This window comes from Hyperolius riggenbachi, chromosome 3 (assembly GCF_040937935.1).
Source record: "Hyperolius riggenbachi isolate aHypRig1 chromosome 3, aHypRig1.pri, whole genome shotgun sequence".
Taxonomy (NCBI): Eukaryota; Metazoa; Chordata; class Amphibia; order Anura; family Hyperoliidae; genus Hyperolius; species Hyperolius riggenbachi.
The window spans coordinates 159980336-160006582 of NC_090648.1; the positions used below are offsets into that span (position 1 = coordinate 159980336).

At 43.6% G+C, this 26247-nt stretch overlaps 1 protein-coding gene across 8 annotated transcripts in view; it reads left to right on the forward strand.

Moving 5' to 3' along the window:
- Positions 1-9682: 9682 nt before the first annotated feature.
- AKAP13 (A-kinase anchoring protein 13) overlaps positions 9683-26247 on the forward strand; it is a 384453-nt gene continuing 367888 nt past the window's right edge. For 5 of the 8 annotated variants that reach the window (XR_011030254.1, XR_011030251.1, XR_011030255.1 and 2 more), the window contains exon 1: positions 9683-9868. Coding sequence is in view for 1 of the 8 variants with exons in the window: in XM_068275158.1 (XP_068131259.1) it covers positions 9827-9868 (42 nt within the window). In the remaining 7 variants the exon portion in view is untranslated. The remainder of the gene's footprint in view (positions 9869-26247) is intronic. The other 3 variants (XR_011030253.1, XR_011030257.1, XR_011030256.1) reach the window with 1 other exon arrangement.

A 26247-nucleotide genomic window follows, 5' to 3' on the forward strand; every position in this document is an offset into this window, starting at 1 on the left:
TTCGCCTGATAAGAGTGAGTTTGAGCGATCCACTGGGCGGATCGCTCAAACTCACTCTTATCAAGCGAACGATAGTCTGTACACACGCCCGATTTAGCGGGCGAACGACGGGATGTTCAAACGACCCGTCGTTCGCGGAAATCCGACGTGTGTATGGGCCTTTAGAGAGCCATAGATTCTACTTACCACAGTCCAGAAACAGTAAACACAGGACTCAATTTACAATCTCCTGGAATGGGACCCGTTTGTGAGTAGGGGACCACCTGTATTTGTATCTCACTGACCATTTCTAGTCAGTAGTCACTTTACTGGTCATTTCCTGTGGCACAGACATCCAGACCTACAGCGTGTGATGTACTCAGTCAATGCCGTCACTAACTCAATCCTTGCAACATTCAACAGCAGGATGATACCACTGCCCAGAGTTGGGCTTTGGGTAACTTGTCACAAGCCTGATGCTACAGGTTTTCCCTTATACAAACACAGCACCAGATACACTCCAAACTGCATAGCTATTGTCCTTCTTAAGCCTCCATTCATTTTACAGGAGATCTGTCATCAAGCTAAATACCCACCTGATGAAAGCTGTTGCTGTGTGACTCACAAGCTACAGACTATACAGCCACTTCACACAGGGTAATCCTGAGCATAGGTAGGCAATCCATGCACAGTTCGCTGGGCCTCTGCCATGCTTTCTGCACACTGGAAGCATATTTTTCTCATGTGCTGAAAAGACATGCATATGCTGAAAATAATCTTACACCTTTACCTTACATCAGAATTCCCCAAACCTATCCTCAAGGCCCCCCAACAGTGCATGTTTTGCAGAAAACCACAAACATGCACAGGTGAGGTAATTAGTGTCTCAGCAGAGCTGATCAACTACCCCTGTGGATTTCCATAAAACATGCACTGTTGGTGGGCCTTAAAGATAGGGTTGGGGAACACAACATGGATAACATCAAAATCCAATGAATATTACACAGACTATTTACATGTGCTTTGCTATAGACATCTTCAACACAATAAAGTTATAATAATACCATACATATTTTAATACAATAGCTCACAGCACATTGCCCTATAAATTGTACATATGGCGGCTCATTTACTGAACCGAGGGGTTGCATGTGATAAGTCCTCTACTTAGTGCTGCAGTGGAAAAGTGACACCTATTGCACATTTGGGACAATGGTACTTGCATTTTTTTAAATGAGAGTAAAGGTGGCCATACTTCAGGCAACTTGGCGGCCGATCGACCCGCCAATTCGATATTATAATTAAATTGGGTGAAATTCGGTGCCACCAAGTGCATGCCTGTCCAACAATGTGACTAATTTCAGGACGAAAATTGGTCGCATACTCGATTGCACATGCTGCAAGATGTAGGGCCGACTTGCTCAATCGGATGTGTGGCGGGAACGGCGTGCAATTTCGCGATGATAGACAAACGCAACAAAACCCCTGATTCTGTGCCCCTCTAATGAAGAATGTCCCCCCGGTGCCCAGTGTAAAGTATACATTACCTGTCCGCAGCCTGCGCTTGTCCCCCATTTCCGGGATATCTCCTCTCCTTACACGCACCCCATGTGGTTTCCTAGTAAGGGCGTGTGTATGATGTCACGCACACGTGCTCTTACTAGGAAACCACATGGGGTGCGCGTATATGCAGAGGAGATATCCTGGAAGCAGGGGACAAGCACAGGCTGCGGACAGGTCATGTATACTTTACACTGGGCACCAGGGGACATTCTTCAATTCTTCATTGGGGGGCACGGTGTTGTGGCAGCGAGGCGGTGCACAAGGGTGATTGCTAATCAATTTCAGCATGTATTGTATGGGCAGCGGACAGATCTCTCTCTAATCAGATTCGTTTAGAGAGAAATTTGTCTCTTGGTCCAATCTGCCCATACATCACTAGATGTATGGCTACCTTAATGGTGCATATATTACAAATGCCTATCAATCACTGTCCAGAGGACAGACCAGTTGCACATTTACCAAATCAATTTGCATCTGCCATGCATTGCGATGGCTCTCAGTGTCACTTCTTAGAGCACTGCCCATGTGCACAGGCACAGTTTATGAAAAATGGAACGTAGGGGAAAAATGTGTTTTGAATTAAAATACAATAAAAATGAGTGTGACATCCCATCCCCCCAAAAAAGAAATGCCCTATACACTCTTTTCAGGCATATGAAAGGACCAATAGAAATGCTGATTAGCTACACTTTATAGAGAATTTCTGTGTGCATCAAACTAAGTAACACCTGACAAACCTGGCTGTGCAAATTTGGCGTAATTGGCTACTCACAAGACATCGCTCATGCAAATATGCATTAGCTTTCGCATGCCAAAGTTTTCAGGGTTAAAACCAATACCGCAAAGTTCCATTCAGTGAGAGAGCTTGGGGCTCCGTGGCACCCCGGTCGTATGGGGGCATTGGGAAGCCTCCCCGTGGCGCTCCTGGATAGTGCTAATGTAGCATGAACTAATTCACGCAGGGCAACCGCTTTGCGGTATTAGTTTTAACCCTGAAAACTTTGGCATGCAAATGCAAGTGCATATTTACTGTTACTTGGTTTGATGCACACATAAATTCTCTACAAAGTGAAATGCTGATTAGTACATTCAAAACCTGAATTTCCCGCTGGGTGTTTTTTTTTTAATTATTCCACTGGATTCTAGAGGAATGGCCTAACTGGAAGCACTGCTGGGTAATTGAACTGAGCTGCCAGTGGAGCTCCTTGTCACATAGTTATGGGATGAGATGAGTACGAATTGGTTGTGGCAGTCTCAAAGCAGCCTTATAGAGGAAAAAAAGATTTACAGAAGATTTAAAAAATAAATAAATTATGAAGTATGCAGAAGAATATGGCAACAGGAGTAAAAAGAATACAGAATAAAATGATATCAAAAGGCATGCACATACAGTGGTTTGCAAAAGTATCCGGCCCCCTTGAAGTTTTACACATTTTGTCATATTACTGCCAAAAACATGAATCCATTTTATTGGAATTCCACGTGAAAGACCAGTACAAAATGGTGTATATGTGAGAAGTGGAACGAAAATCATACATTGCCTGATGAGTGCTAATGACTAAATAGAGTGCAACTGTGTGTAATCTAATGTCAGTACAAATACAGTTGCTCTGTGACAGCCTCAGAGGTTATCTAAGAGAATATTGGGATCAACAACACCATGAAGTCCAAAGAACACACCAGACAGGTCAGGGATAAAGTTATTGAGAAATTTAAAGTATGCTTAGGCTACAAAAAGATTTCCAAAGCCTTGAACATCCCACGGAGCACTGTTCAAGCGATCATTCAGAAACGGAAGGAGTATAGCACAACTGTAAACCTACCACGACAAGGCTGTCCACCTAAACTCACAAGCCGAATAAGGAGAGCGCTGATCAGAAATGCAGTCAAGAGGCCCATGGTGACTCTGGACGAGCTGCAGAGATCTACAGCTCAGGTGAGGGAATCTGTCCATAGGACAACTATTAGTCGTGCACTGCACAAAGTTGGCCTTCATGGAAGAGTGGCAAGAAGAAAGCCATTGTTAACAGAAAAGCATGAGCAGTCCCATTTGCAGTTTGCCACAAGCCATGTGGAGGACACAGCAAACATGTGGAAGAAGGTGCTCTGGTCAGATGAGACCAAAATAGAACTTTTTGGCCAAAATGCAAAACGCTATGTGTGGCGGAAAACTAACACTGAACATCACTCTGAACACACCATCCCCACTGTCAAATATGGTGGTGGCAGCATCATGCTCTGGGGATGCTTCTCTTCAGCAGGTACAGGGAAGCTGGTCAGAGTTGATGGGAAGATGGATGGAGCCAAATACAGGGCAATATTGGAAGAAAACCTCTTAGAGTCTGCAAAAGACTTGAGACTGGGGAGGAGGTTCACCTTCCAGCAGGACAACGACCCTAAACATAAAGCCAGAGCAACAATGGAATGGTTTAAAACAAAACATATCCATGTGTTAGAATGGCCCAGTCAAAGTCCAGATCTAAATCCAATCGATAATCTATGGCAAGATCTGAAAAATGCTGTTCACAAACTTTGTCCATCTAATTTGACAGAGCTGGAGCTGTTTTGCAAAGAAGAATGGGCAAGGATTTCAGTCTCTAGAAGCAACTTTTTGCTGTAGGCTTATTAAAGAGAATCTGTACTCTAATATTCTTACAATAAAAAGCATACCATTCTATTCATTATGTTCTCCTGGGCCCCTGTGTGCTGTTTCTGCCACTCCCTGCTGCAATCTTGGCTTGTAATTGCCAGTTTTAGGCAGTGTTTACAAACAAAAGACATAGCAATTGATAGGCTGAGAGTAGCTCAGTCATACAGAGTGTGCAGGGAGCCTCGTGCAAAGCTGGTAGAGACATACCCTAAAAGACTGGCAGCTGTAATTGCAGCAAAAGGTGGTTCTACAAAGTATTGACCCAGGGGGCCGAATAATTACATACACTGCACTTTGCAGTCATTTGTTTTTTTTACATGTTTGGAATCATGTTTGATTTTTGTTCCACTTCTCACGTGTACACCATTTTGTGTTGGTCTTTCACATGGAATTCCAATAAAATTGATTCATGTTTGTGGCAGTAATATGACAAAATGTGGAAAACACTTTTGAATACCACTGTATGTACAGTGCATCCGGAAAGTATTCATAACGCTAGAGTGGACCTGATTAGCTTGGCTATTTCCACTGCAGCCCAAGGGTAAAACCACTACTGCGCCTCCGTGCCCCTGCAACAAGCACTGGATCCCAGCACTGGATCCTCTGTGCTGAGGAGAACCGGGGATGCCTCCCCATCCCGAGGTAAGTACTTCCTAGGGCAGCCATGGGCAAACTACGGCCCGTGGCCGCTATGAGACCAGCTCATCGATAGAGGGCCAGCTTCTGCTCCTCTCATCTTCTCCGTCTGTCCATAGAAAAATACGTGCAGAACCCGTCCAAGAACAGTAACTCACCCAATCATACTCTCCAGCAGCGATCTCCATGACAATGGTGGCATCATGTGACCCACTGTCATTATGTTCCAGCGTGCCACATGATGCCACCGTTGTCATGGAGGTCGCTGCTGGAGAGTGTGATTGGGTAAGTTATACCCAATCCTTCCCCGCTAGTCTTCCATCGCAAGGGAGGCAGACTTAGAGCTTCAGTAGCAGCAGGCCGCAATTTAGAGGAATGCTGCCCGATGCTAAGAGAGTTCACCCAGCCCTGCCCTAGGGGCACTTTTTTTCCCTTCAGTTCCACTTTACAATTTATAAATGTAAAATCTAATGCAGACATTAATGTTCTGTAATCTGAAATGACCCTTACCCTGGTCCATTCCACTGCACTTACAAAACCTATTCATAGCCACATAGTAACATTCACCCAGTTTTGTGGCTAACCCCAATCACGCCCACCCTGTGCCTTGCTTAAATGTACCCCCCGCTGAGCCTAAATCTAGCATTTACATTTCCTGCATCTTAGGGTGGGTTCAAACATAAATCTGTACAGTTCCGTGCTAGCCCTGTCCTGTCAGTTTTGCATCAGTTTTCTCTCAGTTTCACATGACAGGAATGGAATGGAATCATACACATTTTATGTGTGTACCTAGCCACAAAAAACTGATACAAAACTGACAACACAGGATAGAAACACAACTGTACACATTTTATGTGTGAACCTAGCCATAGAAAACTGATGCAAACTGACAGGACTGGACTGAATAGGAAATGTACACATCTTATGTGTGAATTCAGCCTACGGGCCCCTTTACACGTAATGCCTTGTGTTTTAATGCAATATGTTTTTCTCCATAGCAGTGCATTGTGAAAAATGACAGTTTTTCAGCATAGTGTGCAACAGGCCATAGGGAAACATGAACACTGGACTGCACATCAGTTTTACAACTGACAGCAACCGATATATACAATACGATAAAATAACATTTCTATAGCGCTTTTCTACCAGAGGACTCAAAGCGCTTAGGCTCTCTCAGATTCAGTAGTTTGTAGTAGGATGAAGTATTCACACAACAAAAATTATGTTTCTGCAAATGCCAGTCTGAACAGTTGGGTTTTCAGTCTGGATTTAAACATGTCCTGATCTGCTGAGGTAAGGAGTTCCGTAAAGTAGGAGCTGCATGACACAAGGCTCTGGGATCAAAAGTTTCCAGGGTATGACTAGACTAGATATAGTGTAAAAGAATGCTAAGGTCCTTTTACACTTTATCAGTTGCTCTCAGTTATAACTGAAAGGACAAATAATTTTCAAAGGTATGTCCATATTTTCCTATGGCTCAGTTCACTCTGTACACATCTTAACTGAAAGTTTTTTCACAATGCACTGCTATGGAAAGTTAAAACATCAGTTTTTCGTCATATAGTGTAAAGCTACGTACACACAAGCAACAACGATCGTTCGTTGTGAACGACGAACGAACGTTTAATTGACGAAAGAACGACCTAAGTAAAGTTAGTTTTTAAAGGTGTGTAACGATCTGATCGTTAGAACGAACGTTACATCACGTAAAGCAACTATTGCGCTTGCGCATAAAAATGAAAAGTTCCATGGAGAAATAGTGGAATGCACATGTCAAGCTTAGTACGAACGTTCGTTTCCAACGATGTACTACTTTTGCAAACGATCGTCGTTGGAAAAAATCCGCCAAGATAAATTGTTTGTTTTTAACGATCTAGCTCGTCCGTCGTTAGACTTAATGGTCATTGGCTCCTTTTTTTAAACAATTGTCGTTTGAAATGATCGGGGAACGATCGTTTCAAACGACTATAGTCGCATGTGTGTACGCACCTTAAAAGTGGCCTTAGGCTTGGGTCCCATCTGCAGCAGGACAATGTACAGCCAGCAAAAGCAGACACTTCAGTGTCTGCTCCAATGGTCCACTGTGGTCTGGCTTCAGCCCTGGGCAGATGTGTTACCACCATAGGCAATATGGAGAGTGCATCCGCCTGTCCAAGATTATTGCAGACTGCACAGAAGTGCGGTCCGCTTACCGGAATGGGCATGATTCGTAAAGCTTTTTCACCTGTTTTCTTCTGTTTTCACCTTATCTATGTTACATTTTAAGCTCCCAAAGAGCAAAAATATAATATATTTAAGGTAAGAAAAGTAATATTGAAATGAAATTAGGCAGGAACAACATATTTTGAGTGATTATTTTTCTTGTAAATGTGCTGAAAGGTTATTTTTATTAATTAGGTGATAAATAAGTCATGTATGAGAAGTTTTGTGACTAGAGGCCAATGGATCCCATGCATCTGTTGTTGACAAGTGTAAATGGCTCCTATATATAAAAGTTTTACGGTGTTCTCAAGTGGGAATACAGCCTAATGCTGGGAATACACGGTTCGTTTTTGCCTTCGTTTAAACCTTTGTTTCGATTGTGCCTTTTGTCCTTTTCGATCCCGAAATAATCGGTCATATAGTTAATATCACCACCCACGGTTTCGTTTTTTTTTTCGATTCTGATGGTTTCGTTTTTCCAATGATCGAAGGCTGCAAAGAAACGAAACGAAAATCCCTTTTTACAGGGACGGACTAGCATAAACGAATATATAATCGATCTGAACAGCCATCAAGCCTACCAATGGCTCGATTAGATGGATAAAGAGAGATAATATCAAACATGTTCGATCACTAGTCGTTCGTTTTTGGGGTCTATTAATCGAAACTATAATGAGATTATGACTATTTTCACATACGTTTTCAACACTCGATTCGTTTACCGAACGAATCGAAGGTTTAAACGAAGGCAAAAACGAACCGTGTATTCCCAGCATAACTGTAAATGCCCCATTTCCTGTTCCTATGGCTGCTGGGCTTCCGTCACAGGACTTGCTTCAGCTGCTGCTTCCACAACTTTACCAAACTTCAGTTGGTGGTGTAGATAGTGTTTTCCACTGGGTCCGCTGAACTAGATTAGTGTCTCTGTCTCTTGCCTATGAACGTAGGTTGGTTCTATGCATATAAGCTAAAATGTTGGGGTGCCTGGCCCTGAATGCAAACGCAGGGGGGGATTACAGCTGCCCAGAATCCCCCCTCAGACCAGGGCCGGTGCAGTGTCTGGGGACAGGCACAAGTTAAAACACCAGAATATTTACAGGTATCCTGCAGCTCACTGTACTGCCCCCTTTCTTTCCCTGCTACAGTTGACTTTGGATGGAGCAGCAGCGTGTGTACAGAGCATGGAGCAGCAGTGTGTGTGCAGAGCGTAGAGCAGCTCTGGGGAACTTAGCAGAGTCAGGAATGACAACAGCCCTGTGCTCTGCTGTGTGAATGCTTCACTTTCTCCTTCATTACAGATGTCGGCTGTCCTCATTATTATCTGTATCCAAACTGCTCCTGATCGATCCCTATTGTTGATAAGGAGCAGATCAGACATTTAGGAAATAATTGTCAGGTCCTGTCAGTCGGACAGGAAATTGCATTATGTGTACCCAGCATGATGTCCTCCCATATTGTTATACTGTATTGTGCATGGCTGCAAGAGAACTTTCAGGGATCCCCCCTTGAAAATCCTGGGTTTGCCCCTGGAATGGGGTTGAACATAAAAATTTGGGCAATTCAAGAAATTTGGTCTGGAGGGTTAGGCCCAGTTCACATTAGCGGTTGTTTGCCAAACGGACCGGATGACCTGACCGGATCCGGACCGGATCCGGATCGGAACCGTACGGTTCTGATCCGGATCCGATCCGGTCAGGTTGCATCAGGTGTCCATCAGGATGCGATCCGGATCCGTTTGGCAAAAGTACGTTAAAAACAAAAAAAATGTTGGGGTCTGGGAGGTCAGCAGAAGGGGGACCTGTGGAATCAGGCCCTCTGCTGTTTAGCACTCACCTCCACCTCCGACATGCTGCCAACATCTCCGGATCCGGATCCAGCTGTGCTGCTCCACTCCAAAATGCTTGCCCATGTGTCCCCATCCAATATCGCCGCAACAATCCCCATAGGAAGTGGGGTAGAACATCCGGATTTCTCAGCCAGTGTGTTGTGCGCTCTCCGGTTCCCATTGGTTTGTATTGGCCGGATGGTGCAGTCCGGCTCCGCCCCGGATACGGCTGCCGGAGGAGCCGGATGAAAAAATAGCGCATGTTGGAACGGAGGCCAGAGTCCGGCCCGGATCCGGTTCGGCAGAACGGACGCATGTGAACGGACGCATAGGCTTTCATTGCTATGCCGTGCGTCCGTTCCGTCCGTTCTGCAAGCGGTGCGGCTCCGGCACGGCGATTCCGGAGGGCCACCGCAAGTGTGAACCGGGCCTAAACCGTATGCTGAACCTGATGGTGAATTCCTCCATGCCACTCATTTTCCACCCTCTGTGCTGTACTACAATGAAGGCAAGCTCTGCCAGGCAGGAGGCAGCTCGTTACAAATCTGAATAAACAGAAACACATTTCGCTGAATCTGCGGCTGGCTCTCTCAGCATGCTCATTTACATCTCTTGACATTGCTTTAATTAAAACGCTAGACAGCAACCTCAGCCAAACTAATCGCCAAACTTCTTACAAACTGTTGCTCTCTCTGCCAGCGAGAGACGAGACGGACGGCGGAAGCAGCCAATAGCTGCACATGATGTTGTGTACGGGCAGGGCGGCTTGTAATGACGGCGCATGCGTGGAGTAAGCCTTCTGCTGTCCGGACCGGAGTGTGCTGGGAGCGGAAAGTGATACAGAGTAGCAAGTGGTGCGGAGCGGCTATTGTGTTCTCTGTGGATTCACCGGGCTGCTAGTGTGCGCCATGTGCAGCGGCGGGAGGTGAGCGAGGAAAGCCTGGAGGGAAGCAGACGAGCCATGTCCTGGAATGCTCGCTCTTTGCTCACACTTGTTGCTGGATAAGCAGGAGGTGAGCGGCTGCGGGGCTGCCTGTGGGGGAGGGTGGGCGCTGTAATGTCTGCTGGGACACAGGGCAACAATGCAATGTGCCTTGTCAAGGCACTGATGGAAAGGGGACATGAGCTGTGTGACCCGGTCAGCGTGAGAGTAACTTTATACTTCACTTCCACAAGGAATCAGAGGTCACTGCTATGCGTGGGAGACCCACTACCCCTTTCACTAAGCTTTAACCATTGCTGGGACTGACAATTCTGCCTGCCTTATGTGTGTGCAAGTCTCAGATCCCTACTTCTCTCCCCACTTCTCATCGATGGATATTGTATGTACTGTGTGTAGTTTAGCACTTGTTGACATCTGTCTTTAAGCTGCTAATACATTATATATATTTTTTTTTTTATTTTTGTCCAATTAAAAATGTAATTTGACAAAATTTTCTAATTGGGCAAAAATTGTATTTACCATCGGCACCGCGATAAATGGATTGACCAGTGGTTGACATCGCCAAAAACGACTGACCTACTACTGACATCATGAGAATTTCAATGTTTGTTCTTGGTGATGTTGATTGCAGGTTGACCTAAATGTCAATCGTGGTGCTTATTGAAAACTCAGTTCTGTAGTGTGGTGTCAGCTTTAGTTAGGTATATAGTGGTCTGAGGATTGTTAGTTGTATGTCATAGATTGAAACCCTCTGATTTGAATGTAAGTGCCTGGTTTTAACATTTGAAGTCATTGGGGGCAGCACGGTGGCATAGTGGTTAGCGGTCTCGCCTTGCAGCGCTGGGTCCCGGTTCGAATCCCAGCCAGGTCAACATCCTGTAAGGAGTTTGTGTGTTTTCCTGTGTCTGCGTGGGTTTCCTCCGGGCACTCTGGTTTCCTCCCACATCCCAAAAACATACAGATAAGTTAATTGGCTTCCCCCCAAAAATTGGCCCTAGACCATACATGCACTACACGATGCATATAACTATGGTAGGGACTAGATTGTAAGCCCCTCTGAGGGACAGTTAGTGACAAGACAATATACTCTGTACAGCGCTGTGTAATATGTCGGCGCTATATAAATATATAAATTATAACACTGTGATAGGACAATGGTATCTAGAGTTTGCAGGATTGTCCTGAAGCATCTCTGCTTTAATGTACCCAACTAATAGACCACCAGGAATAAGGGACCTGCGGGTGCAGGGGATGTAGGCTTGCCTGTGCTTTTATTCAGTTGGAAATGATGAATGCATACAAATCAAAATCCCCTTGTTATACTTCTACAGAAGTAATCATTAAGCTTTGGTTTTAGTCACATTGAAATTAGACTTCATTTATAATGGTATTGTCTTGATTACTTTATGGCTCTTGATTATTTTACTATGGCGCCCCATCACATCTAGTTATCTTACTAATGAAATAGGCCTATGACAGGGGTGGACAGATGTTAAATACATTTCAGGAGCTTGTCTGCCAGTTCCAGAAGCACACAAACCTCTTATCAATACAGCAAGTTGGGTTTTCAGTCTGCAGCTACCAGAATTAGTGAAGACTGAACCAGAACTTTGCATGAGACTAATATTCATTAGTGAATGACTGATAGCTTTACTAACTAATCAAACCTTCAGTTAATCTTTTGACCTCAAATATGATTAACTCTTGCAGTTCATTTTGGAGTTCTAGTTCATCTTAATTCTATTTTCCATGGAGGGAAATTTACAGGTAAGTGGAGCTGATAGATAATCTATGCTGGAGCCAGCAGGAGTTCCTTAGAAGCCTGCTTCATTGATGAATTAGAAAAAAAAAAAACTAAACACTTGGGCACTAATCTACTTTAGGGGACCCAGAAGGAAATCTCACAGGGAACAGTTCTGCAATCACAGCACCCTCTACAGCACGAAGTGTTATTTGCTGAAAAATGTAGGCATAGTTTACTGCAACTTATCTGAAACCTACAAGTTTGAGAGGGAGCTGTCCACCCAATCACTTTAGCAGAATTTCCCTATGAAGTTTCCTGCTGGGTCCTCTAAAGTAGACTAGCGCTTAGTCAGGGAAATTTGCTTTTGTGATTGGGTGGACAGCACCCTCTCGAACTTCTAGGTTCCAGATAGGTTGTAGTAAACTACTCCCACGCTTTTTGGCCAATCACAGCAGTTTGTGTTATAATTGGGGACTGTGGTTGGAGAACTGTCCCCTATGAGGTTTCCTGCTGGGTCCTCTAAAGTAGACTAGCACCACTTTTCCACACTGCTGTGTTCCTGTTTTTTAAGATGCACATCCCAACAAGAATAGTGTGAAAGTAGTCTTATTCTTAGGAGCCTTGGCTACCTGGCTGGTGGGAATGTTTCTATTCCTGTGCCTTGTATGCTTTTACTAGGAGTGGTATTTGCTGTATGCAATAGTTTCAAACATTAATCCCTCTGTCCCTGCAGAATTTTAAAAGCACCTGGTGCTATTGCAGAGGCTGGGTATGTGTGATCTGAATGTTCTTTCTACAGGGCAGTTGGGCCCCTTATTCAGAAGCTATAGATAAGGGTTCATCCAGGAAGCTGGAGGCTCACCAGGGCCTTATCTAACGATTCCATTGAGCAATGTAGTGACTTGTCACCTGACCTGCATTTATTAATGACAGACTTACTACTACCCAGGGCTCTGCCATACAATACAACTGAAAAAGATACTTATAGCAGCACTCGGGCCTCTTACACTTACCATGTGAGTTGCGTCGTGGTACTCTCCCACAATGCAGTTCATTGCAGTGGCCATTAAAGTCAGTGAGACATTAAACACTGCCTGCGGTGCAACGCAATGCGGTAGAAGTGCTCTGGGCACTACAGAAGTAACGCACAAGCTGCAGTGCATTATCCTGCGAGTTCCGTGGTAGTCCCAGAAATCGCAGATTAATTTTTTTTTTTTGCCTTGGTCGCACTGCAGCTATAACATGCGGTGCAATTTTTCAGCTGTGGTACTGTGATTGTTCCAAATTGTACCTCAACAGCAGCAGTGTAAACAGACCCTTACCATTTATATGCAGGGTAGTTTAACTTTTTTGGCCATGTTACAGCCACAGCAGTCAGCTGTGTTCTGAAGTGAGTTTATTATAACTTTTTCAAGAGTAAAAGCTTGTGATGTTAATCAAAGCAGCAGATATTGTCATCCCTCACTGTACTCCTACTAGAAATCTGACTATGTCTGTAGGAATTCTGCACATGCAGGATGCCTGGCAAGGTACTAACTCCCTCTGAAAGAACCGCAAAGCTTCAGTCATCATGTGTTCATTGGCCAGGTCTAAGCTGAGGGAATGAGGAAAAAATGGAAGGAAATAGCATTCAGTCTGTGTATCTCTGATCCATGCAATTGCAGCTGTCAGTGTGGTAATCCTGGCTGCTGTGGATGTTCTTGCTAATAAGGATGACATGGAACAGTGGGAGATTTTCTATCATTATTCAGCACAAGGCTTCTAGGAAGTGATGAGGACTTGTGTGTTCATCACTTTCCGTTGGTTATCTTTTTAAAACCAGCCCAGAACTTGTTTCTGCTGCATCTAGCTTGCTATGTTTAATCTTTTTCACATTTATGTGATCTCAACCAATTTTTTTATATACATAATTTGTTGCCTGTCAGCTGATAAGAAAGCTACCCCATTGCCTGACTGTAGTTTTGCTTTTACAATTTCCTGCTTAATAGTTAACTGTCACCTCAGGCTGTGAAAGTGTTAAACATTATCCCCTGTTGTCTGTGCACTGCTGCTCTGGCCCACAGCCAGGTCACTAGTTTGTTGGGCATTCCATTTAATCCTTCCTTTCATAGCCGTTTTAGCGTGGCCTTTTACTGCCATTGGTATGTGCAGTTTACAGGTATCTTCTGAAGTCCAATACTTGGATGCTTGCATAGAAAAGGGACTCTATGGTTAAACACGTATGTTTATTTTAATATTACATATAGTAACTTTTCCAGGAAAAGCCTCTAGTCAATAGAAAAAAGTGTGGATTTAAAATGTAAACAGATAAATGCATACATTTTTTGTACATTTATCAAAATGGGATACTTAATATTAATCTGTTGTGGCAGAGGGGATTTTCCAAAGTATTGGTGTCTACCAATCAGGGCTGAGAAGTCAGTCGGTACAATTTTCGGTAACTGGAATCGGAGTCTGTGGTTTCATCAACTGTGGTGTCAGTCGGATAATTTTTGTGCCCACTCCATAATTGCAAAAGCTGTGGAGTCAGAGCAATTTTGGGTACCTGGGAGTCGGTGGTTTCATAAACTGAGGAGCTGGGTGATTTTTGTACGGACTCCACAGCCCTGTCATTGCAGTAGTTCACTAAAAGTGCCCACTAATGATACAATCAAATTGTTCAATTTCACCACCTCTATGTAATATGAGAGACTACCTGTAGTCCTTTTAAAGTAGATTTAATACTCAGTGTATCCTTCCATTACATGGATTTGGTAAGGTTGTACATCCAATAGTGTATAATTGATTGCCACCTTAAGAGAGTGTTACCAACTGTTTTAGTGCTCTGACAGTAAGCGAATGTGTTTGGCCAAAGGTTATCCCAATGCACAGCCACTGCATGTATTTTTTTTTTGTTTTTTGTTAACATTGTGTGTGATATTGTGCATTGTGTTTTTGTGGTTCACCATTGATGTTGCACATGAGAATGGTGCTGATGAGATGCACACAGACACAGATGTGCTGCTACCAATAAAATGTATGCATTTATTGTTTAGAATTGTTCACGCAAAACACATTACTGTGTCCAATGATAGACATTTAGCAAGCAAAGCCGTAAGGATTGGTTCATACGGGTAGGGTCTGTGGGGGTTAGGGCAGCTTTTGGCAGCTTGTTTAGCCAATGAAAACTGAGCACAAAAGTGTTTGGTGTCTGTGGTTGGCACCGTGGTTTGCTCAAATGCAGCCTTTTTGGATGCCACATAGCCTCTTCACTGCACTTGCTGGGAATATCTCGTATGAAAGGGCAGTGGTCTGCATGTGGTTGTAGTTTTGGGGTGACAGACTCCCTTCATCTAAAATATCCCCCCCCCCCCCAAAAAAAAAACAAGTGAAAAAAGTTACAGCGAAGAGTAAATTCACCTGTCTGCCGGTGGGCTCTTCCTGTGTCCTGTGACACCATGGCATGTACATGGTGACATAATGTTTGTGCCACCAGGTCATGGGATAGACACGCCTGGCGGGTATAGAGCACAGGAGGAGTGCCTGGCTGGTATAGAGAGAACAGGAGGAGTACGTAGGCGCACGTCAGTGTACTCTCCATTTCCAACACTCTGCACGACCCGGGGGGGGGGGGGGAGCACATTAGGTGGTGGGGGGCTGGCAGACAGTGTTGGCTCCACAGATTTTCATTAGCTTTCATCCTAAAAACCTGTGTACACTGTGTGGCAGTAATGGATCCATCTCTGATCAGATTGCAATCAGAGACGGATCTGGTGGTTATCTAAAGCCTCATCTACACGCGTAGATGAGGCTCGATTAGCCGCCGGATCGCCTCTTCCACGGCCCCGCGCCGGATTCTATTCCCCGCTCGTCCCCGCCGGTGCTGATTATCTTCCGCTCGACTCCCTGTCATTTTCCCCTCGCGGGGACCGAGCAGGGAATCGGCAGTGGGGAGATCCGTCCTGTCGAATCTTATCAATCGATTGATAAGCCACATTGCCGCCTCATCTACCCGTGTAGGGGACGAGCGGGGAATCGAATCCGGCGCGAGCGGGTACGCGTGGGAACGCGTGTAGATGAGGCTTAAAGGTGACCATACATCTCTTGACTTGGCCGATCAACCATCAGATTAGGTAATTGATTGGATGAAAATCTGCGCCGCCAAGAGCATGCCCGATTGGTGACTCTACTGATTTCTGGGCTAAAATTGGTTGCATGTTTTGATCTGACATGCTGGTAGATTTAGGGCCAACATGCTCGATTGGGTTCGAGGCAGTAATGGCCTGCGATATCGGGACGAATGAGACGAAACACTCAGCCCCCCCCCCCCCCCCCCTAGTGTAAATGTGCCTGTGGTGCATACATTTATTCTATATTTATATTAGACCATCGCGGTGCCCATGCATCTTTGGCTTCCTCCATTTGCACCTCACATGCTGCCTGAGTATAGCATGTAGAACGTGTGTGACTTCACACACACGCCAGGTACTAAACACCGGCAGCATGTAAGGTGCGGATGGAGGAAGCGGAAGGCAGATGGGCACCGCGATGGGCGTCAGCAGACAGGTAAAGTATAATTGCATGCACAAGGGGCACATTTACACCAGAAGAGCTATGGTGTTGCATGGCTATTTCCAAAAAGATTTCATGGGAATCGGCCTGCTGTGTATGGGTAGCTGACAGATCTCTCTGATCAGAGAGAAATCTGTCACTTGGTTGAATCTGTCCATCATCGCTAGATGTATCGGCACCTTAAAGCACACCCAAGGTGAAAATAAACAAATGAAATAAACAATTTTATCTATCCTCCTTCTCCTAAAAATGACTTTTTAAGATATTCCACAGTTTTTTTTATTTAATGTTTAAATCTACTTTTTACGTTTTTACTGTTGTTTTTGCTCAATGATGCATTCATTGAAGTATGACACAGCTAAAATCTATGAACTATTGACCCTTTTTATCGCTTTCCTGCTCTCAGAAGCCATTTTCTGATAGGAAAGTAGTCTGACCCAGTCCTAACTCAGAGAGGAACTGCCACTTAACTGATGTTTAACTCTTTCAGGCAGCGAAAGAAAAAGAATCACACAGCCTGGTTATGTGTGCTACGTACTGTACATACACGTCTATCTCATCATGTCACCTCGGGTATCCTTTAAAAGTGTAATGCTAGGCATACACGGCAGCTTCTTCCTTATCAATCGAGCCGCTGATGGCTCGATTGATAATATCCGGCGTATCCGATCACCGCGGCGGATCAATTCTGTGCTTGATCCCCGCGGGCGAACAATAGAAAAAAACGAGTGGCAGATAAGAAGTGCCCGCGGGGATGAGCGGGAATCGATTCACGTGGACGAGCGGGAACGCGCCGGCATCGAGCCAGCGGCTCGATTCCGGCGCATAAACGCACCATGTATGCCCAGCAGTCTGCAGATAGTAGACTGGTAAACCTCTTCAGTGTATCTTCCAGACTAGCCCGTAGACAGAGCAGAACAACGTCTTTTGAAATGGGTCCTGTTAGCTCTGTTTCAGACTTCAGACAAACTTTGGTGGCTGGTGTGTGGATGCGGCAGTGAATAGAGTTTTTCCTTTCACTGCCAAGCGGATTGCCATGGTTATGCAGCACTCCCCTGATGCTCAACTAAAAAGAATCTCTCCAGGCAAATCAGATTTTCATCTGAGAGGCCTGGTGCACACCAAAATCCGCTAGCAGATCTGCAAAATGCTAGCAGATTTTGAAACGCTTTTTCTTCTTTTTCTGTAGCGTTTCAGCTAGCATTTTGCGGTTTTGTGAAGCGTTTTTTGTGTAGTAGATTTCATGTATTGTTACAGTAAAGCTGTTATTGAACAGCTACTGTAACAAAAAATGCCTAGCAAACCGCACTGAAGTGCCGTTTTTCAGAGCGGTTTGCGCTTTTCCTATACTTAACATTGAGGCAGAAACGCATCCGCAATCCAAAATCTGCAGCAGCCCGGGAGTATGCGTTTCTGCAAAACGCCTCCCACTCTGGTGTGCATAAGCCCATTGAAATACATTACCCTAGTGGATCCGCACCCGCAAGCGGATCGCAAACCACAGCAGAACCGCTCTGGTGTGCACTAGGACAATATGAGGTTTCTTTCCCATAACTAAGGTTTTATCGTGGTTGACCGAAAAAGGAAAATATTTATTTTCGATTTGCAAAAGTATCGTGTGTGCACACAAATGGTAAAGTTGTGTTTTTTGTTTTGTTTTTTTATTCGTTTTAATTCCTGTTGGAATCAAATTTTTTTTTTTTACTCTACTTTTTAATCCGTTAATTACGTATTTTAACTTGATGTGGTAACTTGCGATATAAAGACATTTTCATGCTTTGCCGCGATTGCAGTGTAAGCTTAATGCTACTCGTTACTGTGGACAGCTTTGTAGACAATACAAAGTCTGTGCAGCCTATCTGAGCATGAAGATCTGAATAACACTTGAAGCACTTGGCTGTAGGCTATGATTTGGGTTCTAGCATTGTTATTGATGTTTAAAGGAATAGAATGTCACCACACAGGATGCGAAGCTTGTGCCTCTGTGCTGAGTTTTTCAGTGTACAGTATGTTTTCATTCCACAATCTTTATATTAAGCATCTACCAATTAATCAGACTTGGATATCCTGTGGGCTACAGTTTAAGGTCTGCTGCTTCTCCTTGCAGCACCATTCCAGTTTAATAAATGTTCAAACCACCAATGATTGAAGACTGCTTGAGGAATTTGAACTCTCTCACGCTAATTATGGTTGAGGAGGCCTTTATGCCTAGTGTACAGTCAGCCTAGAAGATTAAAACAAGGAGAGCAGCTGAAACTAAGTCTCCTCTTCTTCAGACGTTATTCTTGTTCTGTAACCAGGATTTGTTATATCATACCAGGAATGCAATTTTATGCTATTTATCCTAGTATGTATACACTGGGGAACCTTTATAACACTTGTTTAGACTGAAAACTATAAGCATGGTCACTGTGTAAATTTTTCTCTGTTCGGCTTGCATTTTTTTGTGAAGTTTTATATTGACTGTACAATACATTTTTACAGTACCTGCTGTTTTTAATAATTTAGAAGTCTCTCTCTCTCTCTCTCTCTCTGTCTGTCTGTCTGTCTGTCTGTCTGTCTGTCTGTCTGTCTGTGTCCTCTCTCTCTCTCTCTCTCTCTCTCTCTCTCTCTCTCTCTCTCTCTCTCTCTCTCTCTCTCTCTCTCTCTCTCTCGTAGATACATCAAACATCTCTGGTTTTTGGTGCTTTTGTATTCTGAGCAAAGAGGTGGACTTGTTTCTTCTCTGGTTGGCATGGACTAAAGCCTTTTAGACAAGCTAGATGGTCCAATGCCAAGGAATCTAGTGCAGCAGCCATCAATGTGTCAGTGCGAGATCAGCCTCACGAATTGCCTTGGCCGAGCACATACTTAGGGCATTAATATTTTACTCAGGCTGTCTTCTTTGCTGTTCATAGTGCGCAACACCAATGGCCCGCTTTCCCTTTAAAGTAGCAGTGGTACTTGTCGCTAGCCAGCAGGCAAACAACCTGTTTGTACAGAACTGAGGGATCAAGCTCTGATCCTGCTGACAGTCATGTAAGGCATATATAAGGCTTAAAGCAGTAGGATCAGCCATACTATGCCAGGGAAAAAAACACATATATAAGTAGATAAATACTTGATCTACTTACATAACACATGTATTATACTGTCCACGTTTTGATTTCAGTGAATGTTATATAGTAAATTACGAGAATTCTGTTCCTGGTGGGGGCCATGTCTTTTGCCCACAGTTAAGGCTAACTCATGATGTCATTTCTGCCCTTTACTTTTTTTCTTGTCTCCTCCAATCGCTGAGTCGCCTCAGCCTTGCTTGTAAACACAAGTGAGTAGGGGATTAGGTTTCAGATAAGAAGCTGGCAGGGAAATAAAGGGAAGAGGAGGAATAGATTATAGATAAAAAGAACCCCCAGCATGCAATTCTTTGGCACGACTACTAAAGGGCCATTGTTCCTTAAGTATGTGATAACTCCAAATCATAACAGAAGAAAAAGTTTTGAATGCAGGATTAGCATCTTTATCACTTAATACACTCAGACCAGTTGCTGTTGAAGTTTGATTTTTATGGTGACGATACCGCTTTAAGTTACAGCTGATTATAGCAAAAACGTAGTACAGGAATGCCAACCAGTAGAATTCTTGAGGGTGGATCAAAGGTCAGGGCAGGTTGCACACTGGGGTTGTCTTAAACGCAAAAGAAGGTTTGAGCAGAAAATATAGGTATTGGTCAAGAAACAAGCCAGGTCGATAACAATAGTACTGATCAGGATAGCAAATGAAGCAGCTCATGGAGCCTGAGATGAGATCAACACCTGTACTGCAAACACACATCAAATGACTGTAATGTGCATCGGTACTTGATCCATCAGGTGACAGTTTGTGGCCAAGCAGGGGGGGAGGTGTTGTGGCTCCAGTACACATACTTGATTCTCATCAGAGGGAGGCTTTATTGGCCACCCAGTCTAAGTTTAACCCAGCTTGTGAACTTTATATTTACATCTTGGTTACACAGGTACTAGGGGAGTGGGGAGTGTGCTGAGAGTTAATTGGGCAATTTGAAAGTGAAACAATAAGTGTCTTCCCATTAGAATTGAGTTTGATATTCATCTAGTCGGACTTCAGTTTCAAGCTGCATGCTTGTTTCAGGTGTGTAATCCAGATACCACTGCAGCCAAAGAGATGAGCATGACTGCTGGGCAACTGGTATTGTTTAAAAGAAAATACATTTGGCAGCCTCCATATCCTTCTTAGTTCAGGTGTCCTTTAAAGCAAGCCCAAGGCGATTAAATTTTTTTTTAGATATTTGCCTAAGAGGGGGACCCTCCAGATCATCCAGAGGCTTCACACGTCCTACTCAAAACCACTGTCTCTTCCGGGACCCTCTGAAAGTTTGCGGCTGTGCTTTTCTTTGTGCATGACTTTGGCCCTACTGCGCCTGTGTGACTTATTGCCTGGCCTGCGCAGTAGCATGGAGCCACTTGTAGATGAGCTGCTTTGGCTTACTGCACAGGTGCAACTGTACTCATGCATGGGCCATGCGCAACAAAGGTGGGGCAAGGAGGCCTCTGGACTATTCAGAGGCTGCCTTCTACCTAGATAAGTATCTAGCTTTTTTTTGGGGGGGGGGGGGGGGGGTCCTCCTCCTTCTCCTTCTCCTCCTTCTCCTCCTTCTCCTCCTCCTCCTCCTCCTTCTCCTCCTCCTCCTCCTCCTCCGTTCACTTTAAAGGACCTTGTAGGAAACCTGTACATGCTAGATTATCATGTAAGATGGCCCTGAAAGGACACCTTGTCCAACTTCCTTGTAGTGTGTATGCAAGGCTTCAGGTTGCTGTTACTATTTCCTAACGGGATATGACACTTCGAAAGACACAAGGCTTTTAAAGGCTGTGTAACGCAGGTTAAATTTTTTTGAGGGCTGCAGTCACTTGTAGAAAAATCCTGTGAGATGCAATGACCAGTTATAGTTCCACAGGAAACCTTATGTATCAAGAATGTATGATCATTTTGAGGCCAAGCAGTGCATGTAGTTTAAATATCACAGTGCAGTCTATGCACTTCTGGTGTTCTTGCTGATTGCACCCCATACACCTTGCCAAAATGCGCACAGCAATACGTATAGTGTTTATGAGGCCTTCATGCATGCTGCATTTATCTTGTGTTTTGGTTAAGTGTATGGGGTCGCAAGAAAATCCACAATTTGCAGTGGAAAAGAGATCTTAGGTGGATGGTAGTAGGAATTTTGAAAAAACAGTCTGTCAGGCCAGGGTCTTAGAGGTAAGAGCAGCCAAGGAAGGCAAGATCAGAAAAGCTGCCAGGATGGTAAATGGTAGACGGAGGCAGGAGCTAGCACAATGACTATTACACCAAACACACATGCAGACATTGCCCATTTACTACAAATGGTAAGAGACAGATACCTTATTTCAGAGAAGTAGCAATTTTTTTTTTTTTTTTTTTTTTTTTTTTTTTTTTTTTTTAGGATAAGACGAAAAAATGTGTGAGAAAACTCAGGAGCAAAGTTATTGGAGCCAAAGTGCATTAGCCCACAGAAAGCATGTTCAATTAAATGAAACCCAAACTGGGATAAATATGAAGAACTACTGCTAAAGCTATTTTACAAATGCTGTTTGTCTAGTTTGAACACCTGAACTGTAAATCTTCTCTACAATGACCCAAAGTATGAAAATTAGTGTGTGTGTTGCAGCCAGGGAGGTGGGATGCCTTTTTTTTTTTTTTATTTTTTTTTTTTTTATTATATAGGAAGCCTGCTCTGGCGGCCTTTATATTCCTATTACTACACATTTAGAGTTAGTTATTAAGTATTATTTTAATTTTTTCTAGAATTGTTTTAGTACTTGGTTGAGCTTATAGGGTGATATTCATTGTATGTCCATAGTCTGCCTTTTATGATGAACTTTTGGTTCTTTCATAATACGCTATATACTGTGATGACCAGAAGAAAATCACACACTTTCCACAGGACCTATGCAATATAGGTCAGAGAGACACCACACCTGCATACACTGGAAACAAACAAAATTGGAGACTGCACACAATTGACTCAGCAGCCAAACTGTATTGGGAGCACACAGAGGTACCCACAACAAGCTTTGGGCGTTGCCCTTCCTCAAGCACCTCAGGAAGGGCATCACCCGAAACATGTTGTGAGTACCTCTGTGTGCTCCCAATACAGTTTGATTGCTGAGCCATTTTGCAAAGTTAAAAAGAACCCGAGGTGGGCATTTTGAATCTTAAGAGAACACAGAGGCAAGTTCTGTACATAATCACATGCCTCTGAGTCTTGCAATTGCCGCATATAGTCTTCCCCTCCCCCAGTCTGCTGTGCCCCCCTGTAAAAAATGCCAGGCTAGCGACAATCTTCTTGTCGCTAGCCGTCTTTTTACCTGCAAACTGTCATTCACTCCGTGCTCCCCCGCCTCTGTCCCCGCTGCTGCCCGCCTCCGTTAGCTTCCTCCAATCGGAAGCTAAGCCCGACCTGGGAGGTACTTCCTGGGTCACGGCTTAGCTTCCAATTGGAGGAAGCTCACAGAGGCGGGAAGTGGTGGGGACCAGGGATGCTCAAATCCGTATTCGGGAGAGACCCGGATAGTTGTATCCGGATATCTCCCAGTACACCTTTGCGGGGGGTTAGTCAATCTTACCTGTATGACGTCTTCTTGCTCCGTCCCTCGGCGCCTCCCACGATGCGGTCCACGTGACTCCAAACACTTCCTCCTTCAACCCGGAAGGAGGAAGTGTTTGGAGTCGCGTGGACCACATCATGGGAGGTGCCGAGGGACGGAGCAAGAAGGTGTCATACAGGTAAGATTGACCCCCCCGCAAAGGTGTACTGGGAGATATCCGGATACAACTATCCGGGTATCTCCCGAATACGGATTTGAGAATCCCTGGCGGGGACATAGGCAGGGAAGTGCAGATTGAATAACAGTCTACAGGTAAATAGAAGGCTAGCGACAAGGAGATTGTTGCCAGCCTGGTGCTTTTTACAGGGGGCATGTTATTATGCACAGGACATGCCTCTGTGTTATCTTAAGATTCAAAATACCCGCCTCGGGTTCTCTTTAAGGTTGCAGGCACCGTTAAAATAATGAATTATTATGATTCTAGTCTTACTCCGCTATCCTATGATCCAGGATGTTAGGAGTTGATGAGACTGCCTGTTGCACCAAGTTGCCTGTTGGAGACAGATTCATGGCTGTCATTATCAGTAGCAGTGAATGTTACCCTGCTGACACTGAATTCAAGTGGGATATAGATCTGGACTAACTTGACCATTCCAGAACCTGTCATTTTTTTTGTAAAGTAATTCTTCATTGGATTAACTGGATCGTTAAGTCTGACAGATGGTGACTTGTTATCCCTAAGCACACTCTGGCACAATGAAGAACTCCTAGTGGATTTGATGATATAGCGAGCTGCCCAAGCCCGGATTCTACAAAGCTGACCCAAATCATAACATTTATACCTCCATGCAGTTGGTATCTGGTGAAATGATGTCTTTGTTTTTTGCCAAACCTGTCAGCTCTCTTGTAATTTTGTATTTCCGGATTGCTTTACGCACATAATGTGAATAAGGCTACAGGTTGTCTTACTACATCCACTTAGAGTAAAAATTTTATATTCCGGCCAAAAAAAATTACACTGAAGTCAAACACAAAGCAATTATAAGATGGCAATGTATGGAAGCAAAGCAGACACGTTTCCACTTGTTTACTTTGCTTGACGGGATTTGGCCACAGATTCGCTTTAAAGCCCTGTTAAAGTTGGATTCCTTCCTCCAACCTGTTCCAGCCTGCTCCTAACTAAACAACCTGAAAAAGGAACCTCCCAAAATTCTTCCCCTGCTCATCCAAAGGGGTCTTCAGTTATATTTGTGAAACTCCACCTCTCCATTACCCTGTGAGTGGACTTCATTGGGACTTAAGAGGTCACTTCCTGGACCATGGTCACTTCCTGGACCTTGTCTTCCTCCCATTAGGTCAGTTTAGGAAGTCTCAGTGATTCTGGAAATTTTTGTGTTTTTGTTATGTGCAGAATTCTGGCTAAGTGATAAGCTACGGCACTAAAGATGGCAATTATGGAAAAAAAAATTGTTACAAATCTAAAATACTCTGAGGGCTGGAGGAGAAATTGTGGTATATTTACTGAACTGAGGTAATGAGAATAATGTTTAAAGGTGGCCACACACACCTTACACCTTTTGTTAAATATCTTTCCAATTCAAGCATTGCAATCAATTTTTCAGACTGATTGAAGCATTTCAAAAATCTGACCAATGTACTGCACACGTGTTAAATTTTTCCCCAATTATGAAAAAAATGATTGAGAGCTCTGAAAAAATTGCTTGGGTGTATACAGTATATTAATAAATCGACAATCTAGCATGCACGGTTCAATTTTCATAAAAACTGATCAGAAAAATTCAGCAATCCCGATAGACTTTTATCGAATAAAACAAGGAAATCCGATCGGATTTCTTGCTCGATTAAGAGAAAAGCTTTAGATTTTTTGGGGGAATTACGATCATCTTTATTGAATTGCCATAAAATCGGATCATTTTATTGTATCGTGTGTGGCCACCTTAAGTCCTATGCAGTAAGAAAATAGCGGATCATTCAGAAACAGCCTTATCAGTCTGCCGATAGCGCGTACTCACCTTCTACTGTCGGCTGAACGTCCGCCCAGCGGGACGGTCTGACGGACCCATTGTTGGCGGAAGTAGTGCATGTGTACGCACCTTTAGACTTTAGTTACACATGCTATTCTCATTAACGTTGTTTAATGAATGTACCCCATTGGGTGGTAGGCTTGCCTTTTTTACAGTTTTGGAGGATAAGCTTATTTGGGGGTGGGTGTATCCTTGGAATATGTACAGCATATGCTGTTGCTTTGGTTCTTTACATGTTGACTTTGAATCTTTTTACACATACTAGCGTTATAGCTGCTGCAGACTTAAATGGAAAGAACACTTATAATGGCAATAAATTATTAAATTAGTTGTCTAGCATTCTATGCAATTTCGATTTTGCTGAAGTGGAGTTATCACTCCATGAATACCGCAATACATTATTAGCTGTATCCTAACACTGAAAATTTAAAAAAAAAGTATATTTTACTAACTTGAACCTTTTTAACAAATTTTAATACAAACTAGAGTATTTCTAATATTTAATCAGTAATATCGTTATAACTCTAATAGATTATAAGTGATGACTTCATCTAACATAGAATCTGTTGATAATCTACCAGTATATGGGCACTTCAAGTCCATTTTAGGAGCGTATGACTATGCCTATAGTAGGAATAACAGTGTTCTCCCCAGGCTCTTTTAGCTGGATGCTCCACCCGGCTAATTTTGGTGACCACCCGGCTATCATCAAACCACCTCCGCATCTGCCTCATATGCTGTAAGCAAAGTTGGACGGAGACGCCTAGGACCTGCATTCTCCCGTCGCACTCCACCTGGATACTTTTCTATGCCACCCGGATGCAATCCTTTCTGGGGAGAACACTGGCATAAGTTTGTGAGCTTCTCTAAGCAACAGTTAATTTATTATGTACATCGTAAAGTGCTGCAGAAGATGTCAGCACTATATATAGTAAACACACTATAATGATGATTTGTGTGTTGACCTAGTGGTTAGCACTCTAGCCTGGCAGTGTTTGTTCAAATATCGGCCAGGACACTATCTGCATGGAATCTGTATTCTCCTCTCGTGTTTGTATGGTTTTCCTCTGGGTACTCAACTATCCTCCTTTTTTTTGCAACTGACATGTTGAGGCAACCTCAAATTCAGTACGATCATTTTTCTGCAAGCTTATTTCTCCATGACCCTTTTTTCTATAAATGAGCCTACGCTTCTGTACTAATGACACTAAAACTCACTTTGTTAATGCAAAGATGAGGCAGTTCTGTTTGATGTGCGCAGGGAATCCTCCCCAATAGTTGGAAGATGACACAGCTGTTATTAGTCTTTGGAGTTGTTTGTAAACTTTAGATCTGTTAATAGTTTCTTTGGAACCGTAGTTCTTGGAATATTTGTATATGAAGTAGTAAAGATGACATTTGATCAATGCCAAAGCAAACATTTCTGTAGGATCTCCATAAAAACCCATGAACGCCAGTGCTCAGGAAGGAAATTTAAAAGTAA